We start from the raw sequence: 19772 nt of genomic DNA, 5'->3' as shown, positions 1-19772 counted from the left end.
AGGAAGAAAGTTTTTATGTACCTCGGGCTCTTGTATTTTTATTTCATTATGTTTTACTTGTATTTCTACCAAACCTGCAGAATCGGCGGGGCTTGGAATGGTTAAAGTCAAAAGGACTTTTTGCCTTTCGGTAAACAGCATCGTCCCCCATCCTCACTTTAAGATTTCTTCTACTTTCTGCTCCCCCCGCCCCGTCCCCAGCCACTACTCTCTCCCTTCTCTTTCTCCTTTCCTCCCTCTCTCCCCTCCCCCTCTCTCAACACTCTCAAAGCGTGCCCTAAACGGTGACAAACTTGCATGTGCTTCCTTTATGACTAAACCCCTGGGCCTCTAGCCAACCCCTCACAGATGGTCCCAAACATCGGACACCCCTTTAGGGGCACCCCACGTTTGCAACCCAGCTGGGAACGGCCAGGGTGGAGGAGAAGCGTGACGGGGAGTGGCGGTGTCTTAGTCCTGGGGGAAAGCGAAGCAGCTTCCAGGAGGAAACAGGCGTTTCCTTCCCACGCGCTCGGCGAAGCCCTGGGTCCTGGCCCTGGGCCTTCACCCAGCCCCTCCCGGCGCCCTGGGAAAAGCCAGTCGCTACACACAGGCACATGCAGGCCCCGGGGCCGCGCCCTAAGGAGAGCAGCACCCACGGCCAATTGCTATGGCAACTCCGGGGCTCGTTCCATTCCCCACCCCGCCGATCCCCCCGCCTCCTGCCTGAGCTGCAGCCAACCGGCTTGTGCGCGTCCCAGGAGCGCGCTATAAAACCTGCGCGGTGGCGCCGGGCAGGGGCGAGCCCGACCAGGAGCAGCGCGCGCAGAGCCAGTCTCCGACCTGGAAAGCCCTGTGAAAGCGGCAGGAAAACGCCTGAACATGCAGAGTGCGCAGAGCCTGCGACTCGGTCCACCCAATCAGTGCCGCTGCCTGGCTTTCCTCCTGCTCCTCCATCTCCTGGGACAGGTGAGTGGCGCACTCATCAGGTGCCTCTGGTTACTTTGCCTTTCTTGGGCGGCCCCTGCTCGGTCCCGGGGTTGCTCTGCCTTCCAGGGTCCCTGCTAAGAAGTTTCTCCTGATCTCGCCCGCCCCCAGGTCCTTGCGACTCCGCGCTGCCCCTCCTCGTGCCCGGCTCCGTGCCCCAAGAAGCCGCCGACCTGCGCCCCCGGGGTGAGAGCCGTGCTGGACGACTGCTCCTGCTGCCTGGTGTGCGCCCGCCAGCGCGGCGAGAGCTGCTCCGTGATGCTGCCCTGCGAGGAGAGCCGCGGTCTCTTCTGCGACCGCAGAGCGGACCCCAGCGCCCAAACTGGCATCTGCATGGGTAACCCTGCCCCCTCCTCCGCTTAACCTCCTGTCCCTCAGCTAGCGGAGCTGCCCGCTCTTTCCTCTCTCCTTCCCCCCAACTCCCGAGAGGGTGATGAGCAAATACTAACAGTGATGCCGTGGGTGATGTTTATGGAGCGCTGTGTGCCGGGGATGGTCTGGGGGCGCGTGGGGCTTTGCGGAGCGCCAGAAGCCAGAAGGGAAACCTGCCCGCGGAGGTGAGAAGCATTTGCCTCCCTAGAGAAGAATCTAGATAGACAGGGAGCAGAGCAGAGCAGAGTTAAGGGCCAGTGAAGTCATTTCCTTTGGAAGTTTCCAGGGTACGCTCGGGGGGTGATGGAATCTTGGGCTTACTTACAGGCTCACACTTCCCCCAACTGTAGCCAGGCTGGTTTGTTTTCACACCTGTAATTGTCCTGTTTGAGCCAAAGCAGCCACTGCTCTCCTGGGATGACTATGCAACCCCTGTCTGGGCCGTGAGTAAAATAAAAATGCAGGCAACCAGCCAATCCAGGATGGTGAAACTTAATCAACTGGGGATCAATTTCCCACACGGTGCACCATTTAGTTGGAGACCTGTCCCTGCCTCCCTGGATAAGAGGGCTTGGAATAGGCTTTTAGTTTCTTCTCTAAACGAGTAATGATTTATCGTGCTGGAATGCCAAGGAATCCTGATGCCCTTCCCAGTTTGACCAGTTAACCTGTTTGGAGGCTTATGAAGAGCACTTTTTTCTTTTTAATTCTGAGCTTCTGGAGTAGGAGACTCTAAGGAGGTTCTTGCGAAACGACACTATCATTGGGAACAACAGCTGAGGGCCCTGGGGAATGTCACTTCACGGCTCTGCCCATCTTTCCTCGTGCGTAAAATGAGTGGCGGGACTGGGTGGTCTTGAGTGTTTCTTCTTGCACTGGGAGGTCTCCATGAGGACATCTCTCTGCTGGTGGTGGATCAGCAACCAGATGGCCTCAACTAGGAAAAGAATGATTTGGGGCTTGGAATATGTGCTGTGGCTCTTATATAGCCTCTTCGATGCACCGTGTTCTTGATTTTCTCTCCCCTTCCCTCTCTGCTCTGCTTCCCCAACATTCTAGCGATAGAAGGAGACAATTGTGTGTTCGATGGAGTCATCTACCAAAGTGGAGAGACCTTCCAGCCTAGCTGCAAATACCAGTGCGCCTGCCAAGATGGGCAGGTTGGTTGTGTGCCCCGCTGTGAAGAGGACCTGCTACTGCCCCAGCCTGACTGCCCAGCTCCGAGAAAAGTTAAAGTGCCTGGGGAGTGCTGTGAAAAGTGGATCTGTGACTCCAATGAGACGGGGACATTAGGGGACCTCCAAACCCTTCCAGGTGAGAAATTCAACATACCTGAAAATGATCACAGCACAGGACTAAGTGCATGCAGGAAGCATGTATGCTCTTTGGGACCTGCAGTGAGAAACTGGCTTCAGCTTCTGGTCATTCAGTTGTGGAGTCCAGCTTGCCCACTGAGATCAGACACAGCACGTGTTGGAATCCCAGACAAGTTACTGAAGTACACACAGCCTCTTCTGAAGAAGAATCACATCCAGTGGTTCTGTTGAGCCATAGGGACGAGTTTTCTTATTACACGACTGCCATTTATATTTTAGTCTGTCCCACTTGACCCTTGTTAACATTGCAAAGATGTGCTTTGGCAACTTTATGCAAAACATGTAATCGATAGAGCTTCTGTACTTGTGGCAAGTGTCAACTCCATGGGAACACCATTTAAGCCATTTGCAAAGGGCCTGGTGATGACTCTTTCTTTTCTGGACTCTGTCAACTACCTGTGCACTCTTAAGACCAGCTTCCCTAAAGAATGCCATCCCTGGACAGGTGTCACAGAGAAATGCCACCTTTCCAGGTGCTGCAGGAAGGATCAAGTGATACTTTAGGATCTTTGTTTTGCTTTTCCTTTTGTTTTGGCTTATAAAGGAAGTGATATTTTTTGAAAAGCAAACATTCAAGATCCAGTAGAGAATATTTTAGAAGCCATTAATCAGCCAGATTATTTATACTGGCAGTACACAGAACTTCACAGTTTTTCTGAAGTCAGAAATTCTCAGCCATGCTTACAGATAGGAAAACTGCCATGTAAGAGAGGAGATGTGCCCTAGGCCATGCATATTAAATGTTGAGACAGAACTGTCTGTCATCAAAGTCCCAGTGACTATATCCTACAACCCAAATAACCAATTCTGCCTCCCTAAGGCAGAGCATTACCTCCATCACTATTCTGAGTTGGTTGGTTCTACTTACTCATCCAATTACAATTTTTTCATTATCCTTTCTCTGGACAAAATCACACATTGAAAACATTACGGTTTATGGAATGGTTTTTGATGCTATACTGTGCTATATTCTTAGAACTACTAAGCTTCTCAAAGACAGGTCCTCCTAAACTTCTTATGAACAAATCGGACAGTCATTCCACAAAGATTTCTTGAAGGCCGACCATGTGCCAGGCATCGTGCTACCTGTTAGGGGTTTATAAATACAGAGATCCAGGTCTGCCCCCTGAGAACACCTGAGTTGCACAGGTACCGAACTGGATGAGACGCTCTTCCTAATGATGGTTGAAAGGACCACTTTGCCATCCCCACATTTTACGCAATAACACTGTCCCTATTTCAACATCCTGTAGCCTACAGGACCGAAGCCACTCTAGGAGTTGCAGTCTCCGACTCAGGTATCAACTGCATTGAGCAGACCACAGAGTGGAGTGCGTGTTCCAAGAGTTGTGGCATGGGTTTTTCCACCCGGGTCACCAACAGGAATCCACATTGCGAGATGGTGAAGCAGACCCGGCTCTGCGTGGTGCGACCCTGTGACCAAGAGCACAAGCAGCCGGCAGATAAGGTATGAGCCTGGGAGGAGCCCCCACCACAGAGGGGCCTTGCCTCGTTGGGGCCTGTGTTTTATTTTTTGTTGTTGTTTTTGTTTTTCTTATAAGGCAAGGAATAGTGACTTTATTCAGAAAGCCAACAGACCGAGAAGATGGCGGACTAGTGTCCCCAAAAACCATCTTAATGGGGTCTGGATGTCAGTTTATTTTATAGAACAGAGAGGGGGAGGAGGTGAGGAAATAAAGTAAAAAGACCATTGATTTTGCAAAATATCTCCTGGCTTGGCCAGCATCAGGGAGGGGATGTGTTACTTTCTTCTTTTCTGCAGGCATTCACAGGTGGGCAGGGTCAGATTGTCTCCCTGTGAGCTGAACAAAGGCACTTTAGTTTAACATTCAGGCAGCAGCAGGGCAGGGTTCCCTGAGGCAGTCCATTATGTATGATTATAAAAACAAAAGCAACAAAAAGCAAAGCTTAAAGTAAAAGAAACAGATCCAACATGGAGTCAGATTTTGCTCTTCCCTGTAACAATTCCCCACTGTCTTGTCCATTCCGCACTCCTGTGGAAAAGGGGGCAATGACCATTCTAACTGCTTCTTCCTGTGTCTTGTCAGATGGATCTTTCTGAGAATGTCCACCATTGGTGCCAGTTGTTCCAAATGTTGAGATTTGTCTTCTTTTGTTCCTCTTCAGAAAGTGTTTACTTTACACCTGTAGACTTAAAAAATATTCACAACCTAAAAGTTGAGAGTTATGTTTTATTCGGGAGGGGGGCCTGGGCTTTAGAAAGTCACTGTGAAGCTGACTTCAAGGTCAGCTCTAATGAAGGAGTTTACCTTCTTTTATTTTCTCTTTAATGTATTGAAATATCCCCAGCAACTCACAGCAGATGAAGAGGGAGGGGCCAGACCTCTACAGTAATGTCCCCGGTTGAGAAAAGTCTGGCAAATCTCATTTCATCCTGGAAAAAACTGGCTACTCAGTGGTCAAACATGATTTATTTTAGAGAGGTCATTTCTGAAGCTCACAGGGAGACACAGTCTGAAGGAAGTAACAGAGTAGGGACCACATCTGCCTTCCTCATCCCTCAGTCCCCCACATCCTACCTGGGATGTACTGTGTGCTTGATAAACAACTGTTGATGAATAAATGAATGGATGTCTGGGAATTATTTTCTGTATTTCAAAAAGCCTAGTATGACTAGTACACTTGCCAGCATAAGGCTATCTGTGCCAAATAAAATAGCACATTTCTTTCCTTTTTTGCTGGAATGATATCAACTCAGTGTGTTAATGCTGAGTACAAGGCATGCAGATCAGAAGCTCTGATTGGTTCCTGATGACATCACAAGCCTTGTTAGCAGAGCCCTAGGTCAGATAAATGCAGTACCCAAATCGAACTAGTATATGGACCCTTGTACAAACCTAAGGCCAAAATAAAACAGTTCCTAACAATGAAAGATTTACATATCTCTCCACTGAGGCAATATCATCTCACGCTTAAGGGTGCAACTCTGGAGCCAGACAGCCTGGCTTTAAATCTTGGCTTCCCACATGAACTAGCTATGGGATCTTGGGTGATTTTCTTAACCTTTAAGCCTCAGTTCTTTCCCCCATATAACAGAGACATTAACAATACCTACCTCAGAGTTGTCATGAGGATTAAATAGAATGAATTTGTGAAGTGCTGGGCATAGATTACTCTGTTAACATAAATATCATTACCTAATATTAAGCATCATTTCTATTTATTGATAAAATAAGAGTCTCTAGTGGTTGCATTGTTATATGGCTACTTAGCTGTGTGACTTTTTGAGGTCCATTCTAACTTTATGCTTCTTCCACCAATTTAGAAAGAGCCCCTAGAAACACCTTCTTCTCTGTGTCTGTCCTTCCCTCTCTCTCTCTCTCTTTTTCACACACACACACACACACACACACACACACACACACACACAGAGAGATATTGCAGACCTTGTACCCTTTTGTGGATATTGGCAAAAATATACACTAAACATTAAATATTAAAAAGGAAAAAACAAGAAGCCTTTAAATATTGTCAAGTACACAGTAACTTTCTTATTAAATAAGCCATTTCCATGTCATGACTTTAAAATTTTGCTTTTTCTATTGTTTCTTTTTCTAAAATTCATATTTTTCTTGTACCTTGCACCAAGTTTGATATTGGGAGATATTATATTTAAGACATTTATTTACAGTATATATATATATGTATTTCATTAAGGGGCCAGAAATTTGTTTGGAATCTAGGGAAATGCCAGCCAAATAATCATTACTTCCTTATCACCAAAAGGTTCTTAAATGTGAGATGGTGCTTCTTAAAGCGTGATTCCCCAGACCAGCAGCATCATCTAAGAACTTGTTAGAAATGGAAATTATGGGGGCGCACATCAAACCTACTGAATCAGAAACTCTGGGTGTAAGGCCCAACAATGTGTGTTTTAACAAACCCTCTAGATGATTCTGATGTACTCTTATTAAAGTTTGAGAGCTACCAATTTTAGAGAATTCCAAGTCTCATCACTCCACAAGCTGTGGATGACAACTAGGAAGGTGAAAAGCAGTGGAAAATTGTGACAAATTAGGTGAAGAAATCTAGGTGGGAAATTAACATATCATCAATGTCTTACTGAATTATCAATATCGGGGTTCCTCTTCAACTCTTACCAATGGAATGTTGAATAAATTCTCCACTTACTGTGCCTTCATGGAAACTAACATTAAATCCCACTGTCTTAGACTTTCCTGAGTCACAGTGTAATAGAAGGAACGGGCTGTGTGTCAGACAAATTCAGGTTCTAGATGTTTTCTGATCACTTTGGCCTCTGAGACTACGTTTACTCATCTATAAAACTTGGACAGTTGCTCTTTATGTGAATAACTTCTCCTTGTATGAGTGAATGTTCCTAATAAGGTTAAGTAAGTTAATGTCTGAAAAATATTTGAAACATTAGTAGGCTTGCAGTGATGCCATATTTATTCCATTTCTCTTTATAACACCTAAGAATGTATTGGGCTAATAACAACGCCAAAGCCTATTTACAGTGGTTTGAAAAAATAGGTTTCTTTATCATACACATGCTTTCATCTTCATGCTTATGCCACATGGTCAAAAGATGGTTATATACAATTAGGCATGATTTCCACATTCTAGATAGGAAGGCAAATGAATGCAGGAAGCGATTAAGAACTGTACCCATCTGAAGGGCAAAGGATTTCCCAGGATCCCTTGGTTTATGTATCACTGGCCAGAACTTGGCCACAAGGCCATTGCAAGCTCCCAGATATTCTGGGGAAGAATATACTTGTAGTGGACCACATTACTCAAACAAAATTAACATTCTGTTAGCAAAGAAGAAAGAGCAACAGATTTTGGGTAGGCAACTAGCAAGTTATTCCATATGCCTAGACTGATCCCTTGGAGGAATGATGGCCGTTTCATGCATCACTCCTTTTCTTCTTTCTTAGAAAGGGAAAAAGTGTCTCCGCACGACCAAGTCACTCAAAGCCATCCACCTGCAGTTTGAGAACTGCACGAGCCTATACACCTACAAGCCCAGGTTCTGCGGTGTCTGCAGCGATGGCCGGTGCTGTACCCCACACAACACCAAAACCATCCAGGTGGAGTTCCAGTGCTCCCCAGGCCAGACCCTCAAGAAACCAGTGATGGTCATCGGGACCTGCACCTGTCACAACAACTGTCCTCATAACAATGCGTCTTTCCTCCAAGACTTAAAGCCAAACACCAGCAGAGGAGAAATGTAATGTGTCCCCTAAGAAGCCCACCTACAGAGGCAACCTGTAGCCACCCACTATCAAATGACTATAAGAAAAATTACAAAGAATTATTATCCACATCTGCGTCCCATGTATTTTCTGTGGTCATATGAGGTCAGTTATGTCTGTTTTTTTTTCATGAAAGATATGATTAACTGTAAACTTGGAATCAAGGTAAGCTCAGGATAGTGCTTAGGGATGACATTCTTTTGTGCTGTTTACTACACATGAAAATTTCTGTAAACTTCAGAAATCAGATACATGTCTTACTGTGTAGACTGTATCCCATTACACTCATTTTGTTATACGCTAGTGAAATTTCAAGAAAAGGTCACAGTAATGAATGACAACGGTGAAATCTAAGGTCATACTGAGGGTGTCATCATACAAATATTTCACCATAGATTGAGATTTGACCTAAGGGTTCTCTGTGGAGTGCTCATTTTGAGTAGCTCAACTCTGAACTTCAAATTCCGAGATCCAAGGAAACATATAGCTCGTCAACTCGAAATCTAGAGATTATTAGTTTTTGTGTACATAGAAAACAAGCTGTATCTACAGTAATGGAATGCTTATTAATTAAGTGCACTGGTGTCATAAATTGGCTCCATTTCAGACAAGTTGACTCCTTTCCAAAAGAAAGAAGCTAAACAGAAAACTCTCCCTTATACGTAGATGACCAGCCTCTACCAGCCCTCAGACATTTGTATGTGTCTGGAGGCTGCTGGGGATCACTAGTTTTTTAATTCAGAAGAAGCAGAACATATCAGCAGGGCTCCTCTCGCCTTACTGATGAATAAACTGAGGCCCAAAGCACCTGATTACAACCCTCGATGACTTTCAAGTGTGCTGGTAGTGGAATTTTGAAAAAGAAGAACAAAATCGACAAGACTGCAGTGACAAGATACCACAAACTCTATGGGAGTTTAGAATTATTGTACAGATCCCCAAACTTATCCTTGGGCCTTAGTTATCAAACTCATGAACAAGATATATGTGTCTACATACATGTATCTAACTTGTCAGGCTATAAGATAGGTTGCAAACTTAAAATGTATACATTCTTCTAATGTCACCTTGTGTGTTCAGCTTTTCTCCTTTGAAGTATTTATATAAATATAAATTATACATTTTTAAAATATTCCTTTTACTTTCTCTGTTTGACATTACTAAATAAACATGATCTTATCAGTGTGTGACTCTGCTGTTATTTTTGTGCTTCTGAGTTGTTTATTGAAAATATAAATTAAAATTTACAAATTAAATATTGAAAGCAAAGTGGTCATCTTTAGTTGAGCTTACAACTTCTTATCAGAAGGAAAACAAAAGACAGCTCTTAATTCAGTGATCTCTATTGCCAAGGCCTCAGATATTCTCCACACTTTCTACTCAATCCAATATCTGGATCCCTGATGTTTTTTTCTGGACAACCTGCAAGACACCTCCACATGTTAAAAATTTCGTCTTTATTCCTGTCCTGCCCCTAGGTTCTTCAGAACCTTTTTTTTTTTTTTTAGATTCTATATATATGTGTTAGCATATGGTGTTTGTTTTACTCTTTCTGACTTATTTCACACTGTATGACAGACTCTAAGTCCATCTACCTCACTACAAATAAGTCAATTTCGTTTCTTTTTATGGCTGAGTAATATTCCATTGTATACATGTGCCACGTCTTCTTTATCCATTCATCTGATGGACATTTAGGTTGTTTCCAACTCCAGACTATTGTAAACAGAGCTGCAATGAACATTGTGGTACATGACTCTTTTTGAATTATGGTTTTCTCAGGGTATATGCCCAGTAGTGGGATTGCTGGGTCCTATGGTAGTTCTATTTTTAGTTTTTTAAGGAACCTCCATACTGTTCTCCATAATGGCTGTATCAATTTACATTTCCACCAACAGTGCAAGAGGGTTCCCTTTTCTCCACACCCTCTCCAGCATTTATTGTTTGTATATTTTTTGATGATGGCCATTCTGACTGGTGTGAGGTGATACCTCATTGTAGTTTCGATTTGCATTTCTCTGATGATTAGTGATGCTGAGCATCCTTTCATGTGTCTGTTGGCCATCTGTATATCTTCTTTGGAGAAATGTCTATTTAGGTCTTCTGCCCATTTTTGGATTGGGTTGTTTGTTTTTCTGATATTGAGCTTCGTGAGCTGCTTGTAAATTTTGGAGATTAATCCTTTGTCAGTTGCTTTGTTTGCAAATATTTTCTCCCATTCTGAGGGTTGTCTTTTCATCTTGTTTATGGTTTCCTTTGCTGTGCAAAAGCTTTTAAGTTTCATTAGGTCCCATTTGTTTATTTTTGTTTTTATTTCCATTTCTCTAGGAGATGGGTCAAACAGGGTCTTGCTGTGATTTATGTCATAGAGTGTTCTACCTATGTTTTCCTCTAAGAGTTTTATAGGGTCTGGCCTTACATTTAGGTCTTTAATCCATTTTGAGTTTATTTTTGTGTATGGTTTTAGGGAGTGTTCTAATTTCATTCTTTTACATGTAGCTGTCCAGTTTTCCCAGCACCACTTATTGAAGAGGCTGTCTTTTCTGCATTGTATATTCTTGCCTCCTTTATCAAAGATAAGGTGACCATATGTGCGTGGGTTTATCTCTGGGCTTTCTATCCTGTTCCATTGATCTATATTTCTGTTTTTGTGCCAGTACCATACTGTCTTGATTACTCTAGCTTTGTAGTATAGTCTGAAGTTTGATAGGGAGTGCATTGAACCTGTAGATTGCTTTGGGTAGTAGTATAGTCATTTTCACAATGTTGATTCTTCCAATCCAAGAGCATGGTATATCTCTCCATCTGTTTGTATCATATTTAATTTCTATTATCAGTGTCTTATAGTTTTCTGCATACAGGTCTTTTGTCTCCTTAGGTAGGTTTATTCCTAGGTATTTTATTCTTTTTGTTGCAATGGTAAATGGGAGTGTTTCCTTAATTTCTCTTTCAGATTTTTCATCATTAGTTATTTTACAATTATTCTTTAAAAATCCCATTGCTCTGAGCATCTTGAGGCCAGTACCTTAGTCTTCTTTGTATCTGCCCCAGTACCTGGAACACAATAGGACCTCACTCTAAATCTACTGAATGAATGGATGGACAGATGGATAAGTGAATGAATCAATGAGTTATGCATTGACAAAAGATAAAATGTTCTTCAAAATAGATGTTAGGCTTTTAAACTATCTTTTTCAGTATCACTATCACTATGATTTTCTTTACCTCTCACTTAGAGATCTCCCCACTCTGTAACATCCGCAAAAACACACACATGCATTCCTGAAATTATAATTTCAGCCAGTTGAAAAAATGTGATCTGATCTACAAATATTTGTTAAATCCAGAACGTTCTAGTAATACAGCAAGGAAAGTTATACTTACCGAGCAGAGTTTAGGGCTGCAGACAGTGCAGGCTTGGGAGTTATCCAAACCTGGGTTGCATATGGGACCTATTCTTTCCCAGCTGTGGGATATTGAAAAATTTGGATACACCCTCTGAGCCTCAGTTTCCACACCTGTAAGGTGAAACCATAATATTGAGAGAATAGTCAATCACCCTAGTTTGTCCTGGACTGAGATGGTCCCTGAGACTCAGGACTTTCAGTCGTAAAATCAGGACAGTCCCAGGCAAACTGGGATGAACTGGTCACCCTAAGTATCAACTACATATTGTTGTAACATTATACACGTTCATAAGCACTTGACCATGCCAGGCACCTAGTAGGCCAGCAAATGACAGCTGTTAATATGATAAGTATCCAGTAAAGACAAGCACTGCCCCTTAGTCTTTGCATGTCATGTTCAGAGGCAGACATTACTGACCTCATTTTTACAGGAAAAGACATAGTGACTAAAAGAAGTTAATGACCTATTAAGGACACAGTAAATGAAGGAGCTGGGATTCAAACTCAGAGTCTGCCTGAGCTCAGAGCCAAAGTTCTTTCTTTTCTACGGCGCCGCAGCCACTGAGGCCAAGTATATTTTCAGCAACCAAAACAATTCCAACAGTTTTCATTTTTGTGCTGTTTTCCCAAACTATAAATGTTCTCTTTTAGAAACTGCATTGCAAAGTAGTGAGATTGTTGAGATCATTCTGTGAATGTGAAATTTTGAAAGCACTTAATTGCTGTTTAGTGATAAGGCACGCTTCACTGAAAATTATTGGAGGATTTTTCTTTTCTTTTACCACACAAGGATTCAGTTCAACAATACAGCAAGGACATCTTTAAGCAAGGAAATAACTTTGTCACATGCCTATCTGTGCTTGATGAGATTATCAGTAAAACTTTTGCTGGAGATTTCTGGGCAGTATTAGACTTCTCTCCCAGGGTCTTCCTTGTAAGTACACGTTGTCATGCTTCTGAATGGGTTTCACTCCAAAATGCTCAACATCACAAGTCAAATCATCAAAACAGTATGTCCTTTTGGCCCTGTGCTATCGAGCTTAGTTTGAAGATTCATTTTTGTTGGAAGTATATTCATCTTAACCACACTGCATGGTTCTTGCAGGCAGTGCTATGCTCTCTTGACCACGGAGGGTTCACCAAATACAATTACCACTTCAGTAACACTGCTGGCACATGCTGAACTCTGAATAATGAAGAATTCTCTGCAGCCAACCTGCTGAGGACTGTGAATTACTGCTACATTGAGCCAGCTGTTCCAGGGATAATCAGAAGGTTCAAAGGGTAAGGATGGCAATGCTGTACAATTCTTACTAAAGGATATGTGTCTTTCTCTTTAGGACAAGAAAATGAAGGTCTGAATTTCAACCCAGGAAGCTCTACAAAAGAATATGCAGTTCCATGCAAATGGCAGAGTTTCACAGAATGAACAGCCCACCAGTACTGTTGGGCTGGAAGGTGCTTGGAAATAAATGTTTTATAATCCAAGAAGAGGATGTTGCTTGGACTTATATTTTATTAGCAAAATAAGAGAAGCAAGATCTGTTTGTAGCATTGATTCAGAAGTCTGGAAGACGTTATAAAGTTCTTTGCTTGAGTTAAATAACGATCAGTATGCTCCACGCTGACCCAAATTTGTCCTGCTAAAGCAAGGCCACCCACAAGATCCTTGGAAGACCTTGCCAGAGAAGATCCCAGTACATGCAAGTTCTAGTTCCTCTGCAAGTTCAGCAGTGAGAATCTTCCCCAATACTACAGAGCATCTCAGTGCCCAGGGAAAAGGATAAAAACGACAAGGGTCCTGTTGAGTGTGCCCTGTCTTCTCTCCAAACTCCATATCCTCATTCAGAAATATACTTCAGGGCTTCCCTGGTGGCGCAGTGGTTGAGAGTCCGCCTGCCGATGCGGCGGGACACGGGTTCGTGCCCCGGTCTGGGTAGATCCCACATGCCGCGGAGCGGCTGGGCCCGTGAGCCATGGCTTGCTGAGCCTGCGCGTCCGGAGCCTGTGCTCCGCAACGGGAGAGGCCACAACAGCGAGAGGCCCGTGTACCGCAAAAAATATACTTCAAGGCCACCTTCTCTAAGAAGTCTTGTCAATTGTACCCTTAAGCCCCTAACAGAACTGGCCACTCCCTCCTTTGTGCCTAAATGTTCCTTGTAGCAATTCTATCATAAATGCTAAAATACCCTACATCTGTTATTTGTTTTCATGTTTTTCTCCCATTAGACTCTAAGCTCCATGAGGGCAGGGACGTTGTTTGGTTTTCTTGCCACTGCTTCACACCGTGCTTCTCAACTTTTCCATCACCTTACTCTAAACAGCAGAGCATAATAAACAACTACAACAGAAATCTAGCGTTCCAAGCCAAAGTTTCTATGGCATGCCACATTTTTCTCTTAAAAATTCAGGTAAACCTTGACTTCTTTTTAATCCATCCATGTTTGTTTAAATATAGAAATAACATTTAAAATTTCTAATTGGCTAGCTTATTCAACTTTTCCCACCTAAATCTTCAAGCAAAATTGATGCTGCAGAAAGGTGTTTACACTGAAGCCTCTCATATTTCCTTGCATACTTCACATAGTCAGATTAGCAGTAATAAGTACAATTCCAAATTCTATCTCATTTTAGGAGCCATCAATCGTAAGAGGTACTATTAATTTATACATCAAAAAGAAATAAAAAATTCTTCCAGTTGACCTGGACACACCATCAATTATAAGTACAAAAGTCTCACTTTCAGAAGTACAAAAATGTTATTAAATGTTCCTTTTAGAATAACATTTAGGAAGAAGATAAAGAAGGAGAAGATGGTGGAGAAGAGAAAGAACTAACATTTATCCAGCTTATTAGGTACCAGGCAACATGCAAAGTGTTTTACAGAGTTTGCCTCATTCACTTCAGTCCATATAAAAAAACCTATGTGGTTGGTACTATTATATCTCAAAATTACAGATGAGGAAAACAAAGCTGTAGGAAGACAAACAGCTTGCACAGGATCATAAATCTATTATGTAGTAAAGCCTGGATCCAAATCCTCACATTCTGCATCTAGAATTTGTGCATTTAATCCCTCTGCCTTACTGTCTGTATCCTGGGTTATGTGTACTTATGTTGGAGAAGCAAGTAGTTGATCCTCAAGAAAGTCAAATGGTAGAATAAGCTGCTACTAAACCCTGAAGGATTTGTGCTCCGGACACTGGTGATCACCTAAGGAATTTCCCTAACAGGTGGCATTGCGAGTACCTGCAGTTCTTTGCCAAGCAAAATCATTGGCTTTGGGTAACAACTCTGAGACCAAGAGCTGTTAGGAACATGGTCTTGAGCTTCTCACCAGTCACTGAGATTAAGGCAAGTGTTGCTTCTTTTGGGCATTCATTAATTAAGGGATTCAACAAATATGTACTGATCACCTACCATATTCCAAGTCATGTGCAGTCACTGGGAACAAAACAATGAAAAATACAAGTATAGTCCTTACCCTCAGGAAGCTTATAGTCTGGTGGGTTGTTTGAGTTTTTCCTTAGACCTCGATTCCTCAGACTAAACTATTTACCCTTTTTAGCCTTTCCTCTTCTGCTCACTATTTTAACTATTCTCATGGGACAGGGCTCCCTAGCTCAGCCCCACTTTTGGGGACCCCCTACATCCCAAAGAAGGTCCAGAGAAAATAAGCTCCCTATACCTGAGTCAGAAACATTTCAGACCTCTGTTCTTATGTAAGCCGGTTCCTCATCTGAAACCACCTTAGATGTCAATATCTCATCTGAAGATGAGCTACTTACAGAGGTCCCTTTGCAGTGACCATGAAAAAGAGGAGTCTTTTGTGCCTACTAAACAAATACCTGGAAGATTTCAGAAGTACATAGAGAGGTAGGGGTTTCAGAGGTCTTCCTGTGAGTCCTCATTCACTAAGAGAATGATTTAGCCCCCAAGCCTATGTTCATTGGTTTATTCAGAGGGATCATGGGGTGCTCTTTTTCTCTTGGGCAGAATGGCTCAAGTTCTATTGTGTCCATACCCTTCTTGTTGCTATATTATGTACCTGGAATGTCCTCCTCCCATTAGCTTCACCTTTTGAAATCTTGTCTATCATTCAAGATACCACTACAAGATGCTATCTACTAAGATTTATCCAATCCCCACCATGCCTCTTCAACCAAGACAAAAATATAGTAGCAGAACATATTCGAAAACACTGAACTTGGAGTCAGAAAACCAAGCATGTACTCATTGCTTGGCTTCTGGACTTCTATGCCCACAAAATGAGGATGTTGAATTCAGCAGCTCCTGTGGTCCCATCCATCTTGATAATTATGAAGTACTTACTATGTGCCATGCACTCATAAATTTCATCTTTATAACCTTATATTTCCTCACAACAACCCTAAAAGATGAGCAATGTTACCCTATTTTACAGATGAGACTGGTAAGGATTCAAACTCAGGGGCACCTGGCTGTAGAGACCAGACGCCTTGTAGCATCACTTACCATCATTTCCCAAGAGCTTCAGTGCCCTTCCTCCTCCTTTTCTCTTTTATTATAATGAGGATTCTAAAGGTTGAACTCATTGCAATAGAAGCAATTATGTTTTTCTGGATTGGAAAATAACCACCATAGCCTTTAGATTTATTCTGGTCTCTCTAGGCACTGTGGTGATGAAATAAGCAATGAAGATATTAATTAAAACTGTATCTATACATCCCTCAATGTGGTAGAGAGATTAAAAAAAATCAAACAGGAAACCAGCTATTAAAACTATATCCTACCAATCAAAGAATTTGACTTTTTTATGGGACCACTTGATTTGTCGGGTCGGAATAAGATACCAAGATGTATCTATAAATGCAAAGCTTTGTAGACAGATTCATTGAATTGGTCAGAACATTTTTTGAAATGGGTCTACACTTTAAGACATTTGAACATAAATTCAAATTTTTCCTCATCCAGATGTTTGACATTTGACAAAGCCCATTGGGCATTCTAGTTCCAACCCTCTGGATGACTGACGGAGCAACGAGCAGGAAAAGCCAATGTTTGTCACCGTGTAGACACTTTCCTATAAAGCTTCAGTGTGCTGCAAACTGAGGAGGACATATTATAGCTAAGTTTTTAAAACTTTGACCATATGCAAAAATGATGAAGCAATATGAGTCATTTAGCTAAAAGAATAAATGACCACTGGCAGATAAGACTGTTATCTTGGATTTGGATATGTTTCTGTGTTTTGCAGAAGATGATGTCAGATATTTTTTATTGAAGTATAGTTGATTTACACTGCTATGTTAGTTTCTGGTGTACAGCAGAGTGAGTCAGACATATAGATACAGATATAGATTCTTTTTCATTATAGGTTATTACAAGATATTGAATATAGTTCTCTGTGCTACACAGTAGGACATTGTTGTTTTTCTATTTTATGTATAGTAGTGTGTATCTGTTAACCTCAACTCCTAATTTATCCTTCCCCCACACCTTCCCCTTTGGTAACCATAAGTTTATTTTCTATGTCTGTGAGTCTGTTTTGTTAATAAGTTCACTTTTATCATAAGATTCCACATATAAGTGATATGTGATATTTGTCTTTGTTTGAATTACTTCACTTAGTATGATAATCTCTAAGTCCATCCATGTTGTTGCAAATGGCATTACTTCATTCTTTTTTATGGCTAATTCCATTACAGATGTGTACCACATCTTCTTTATCCATTCATCTGTCTATGGACACTTAGCTTGCTTCCGTGTCTTGGCTATTGTAAATTGTGCTGCTATGAACATTGGGGTGCATGTATCTTTTCAAATTAGAGTTTTCATCCTTTTTGGATATATGCCGAAGAGCAGGATTTCTGGATCACATGGTAACTCTATTTTTAGTTTTTTAAGGAACCTTCTTACCGTTCTCCATAGTGGCTGAATCCATGTATATCCCCACCAACAGTGTAGGAGTGTTCCCTTTGCTCCACACCCTCTCCATCATTTATTGTTTGTAGACTTCTTGATGATGGCCATTCTGACTGGTGTGAGGTGATACCTCAATGTAGTTTTGATTTGCATTTCTCTAATAATTAGTGATATTGAGCATCTTTTCATGTGCCTGTTGGCTATCTGTATGTCTTCTTTGAAGAAATGTCTATTTAGATCTTCTGCCCATTTTTTGTTTGGATTGTTTGTTTTTCTTCATATTGAGCTGTATGAGCTGTTTGTACATTTTGGAAATTAAGCCCTTGTCAGTCACATCATTTGCAATTATTTTCTCCTATTCGGTGGGTTGTCTTTTCGTTTTTCAAAAGTTTTTGCATGTAACCCCTGTTGTATGTATTCTTTGTGGTGATAAGAAGGTGAAGCGTTCCATGATCAATGCCTCTCTCAATCCTGATTCAACTTAACAAGACAATATTTACTAAGTAAGTGGAGTACATAAGGGCATTCTCATGAAGATGATATGCAAAACACCCCACAATTTTGATGTCTGGAATCTCCAAATTTAGTTCCATGAAGACATGGTACATCATTATGTGAGAAATAATTCATCTAACATTTTCTGAGCACTTATGAAACTCACACTGCAAGATCCTTCTTTTCGACCACAGGAGATATTTATTGCTAGCTTATGGAGGGTACATAATCCAATTTTATTTTCTCTCCAGCCTGGTAAGAACTGTTCTGCTGCTATTTCCAGACTCTGGGTCTCTGACCGGCTGCCATCATCCCAATAATTGTAATAGCTTTATTTGGTCATCTACAGTGGGGTAAGGGATAAGATAGGAGAAATCTGTTCTCCCAATTATATCACCACAAGAGTCCACAAGGTGAGTGGGAGACTAATACCTTCTCTTTCCTGAGAGCCACCTTACCTCTCTTCCTCATGCCAAATATCTACTGGACTATTATGGGAGCATATAAAGGGATAGGTAGGGTAGATCTCAAAACAACAGTACAGGGTAATAGGAGGAAAGATGAACTTTGTCCAACTTATGCATTCCTTTGTGCCTCACTAGCAAAGGAAATTCCTGAAAGAAGTGTGCTCCAAATGAATTCTCTATATTTCCTTAGCATTCTCTTTTTTATTTTTTCACAGCTCTCTCTCAAATCCTCTACTCCAACGTCCAATCTGATCTCTCAGCTAATTTTACCCCTTCCCAGTAAAGTTCCTCCATCTCTATTTAACTTCGACAAACTCAAGTGCCTGAGATATTAGCCTGAGGCTAACGAAGGCTCTTCTCTACTTTTTCCTTTTTGACTTATGATGACAGGGCGGGATCAGAGTCCTGTGAATGAGGCAAAAAACGAATGTTCTGAGTTTCATTTTCCGTCATTAAGGGGTTCCACTGATGTCCTCATGAATTTACCTGAAAAAGGAGAGTACCTTGTGGGCAAGGACTGATTTTGCCTCAAAAACAAAACAAATCAAAACCAAAAAAAAAAAAAAAAAAACCAGGTGTATTGTGATATCATGAAAAATGGTATGTCTCCTTTCAGCATGGCTTTAACCTCACCCTTTGTGGAAACAATGACCCTAGAATTGTTAAGGGAGGAGACTTTGACTCTTTCTTAGATCCAATTTATACTCCAGCATCTTAATGGAGTAGCTCCAGGTGTAATTAGATTGATTTCCATTCCAAATAACCTTACACGCATTATCTCATTCAATACTCATAACTACCCACTGAGGTACTGGGTTGTTGCCCATTTTACTTGTGAAGTTCCCTTAGAGTGCTAGCACTCTCACATTTGCATTAATGAGTCTGGCATTTGGGAGAAAAATATGCAGTCTATAAACTCAAATGAAATAACATGTAATAAGTTCATTTGAACCATCAGTCATGTTTCCCACAAATGATGTAAGCCTTTAATTGCCTAACTTTTCCAAGGGAATAGTAAAGCATCCTACAGGTTTTGTGGCTTTCAGTCTTTTCTAGATAGTTCTTAAGCAGTATCCATTAGAGAACTTGGAGAAGACAATCTTCACTAAGTGTACATCACCCCATCATCATAGACTGGGAGTTTCCTATTTCTCCGTATTGCAAGGCATAGCAAAATATGCTATAAGACACACTTTTATAGACTTTATAAATCATAACTCATTATGCAGATGACAGACCTACCCAAGAAAGACTGAAAAAAAATGAGGGCGAGATTTCTATTCTTCATAAATCATGCTTCATTCCAATGTATTCTATATCAGAGAAGGATAACATTCTATTTGGATGAGCTCATCTAAACATGTCAAACTCTTTTCACAAAGATTAATTAAAATATGTCAGCTATGTTGGTGGCAAAGCCATCTTGTTTAAAATCTTCAAGAAGTAATATACAAAGCAGGATTACAACTGTTCAATCTTTAGCATGACATGCATAAAATCAATATTTCAAGCTCTTTTGGGAGT

At 41.6% G+C, this 19772-nt stretch overlaps 1 protein-coding gene across 1 annotated transcript; it reads left to right on the top strand.

Annotated features, from left to right (window-relative positions):
- The first annotated feature begins 755 nt into the window (after positions 1 to 755).
- Positions 756 to 9160, top strand: CCN3 (cellular communication network factor 3). Its single transcript, XM_067711417.1, has 5 exons — positions 756 to 948; positions 1078 to 1303; positions 2398 to 2652; positions 3968 to 4182; positions 7658 to 9160. Exons 1-5 carry the CDS (start codon positions 862 to 864, stop codon positions 7952 to 7954), a joined length of 1080 nt encoding a protein of 359 aa, XP_067567518.1. The 5' UTR covers positions 756 to 861; the 3' UTR covers positions 7955 to 9160.
- The last annotated feature ends 10612 nt before the right edge of the window (positions 9161 to 19772 follow it).

This window comes from Pseudorca crassidens, chromosome 17, assembly GCF_039906515.1.
Source record: "Pseudorca crassidens isolate mPseCra1 chromosome 17, mPseCra1.hap1, whole genome shotgun sequence".
NCBI classification, from domain to species: Eukaryota; Metazoa; Chordata; class Mammalia; order Artiodactyla; family Delphinidae; genus Pseudorca; species Pseudorca crassidens.
The sequence above is the reverse complement of the archived record's forward strand: the minus strand, read 5'-3'. Positions and strand labels throughout refer to the sequence as shown.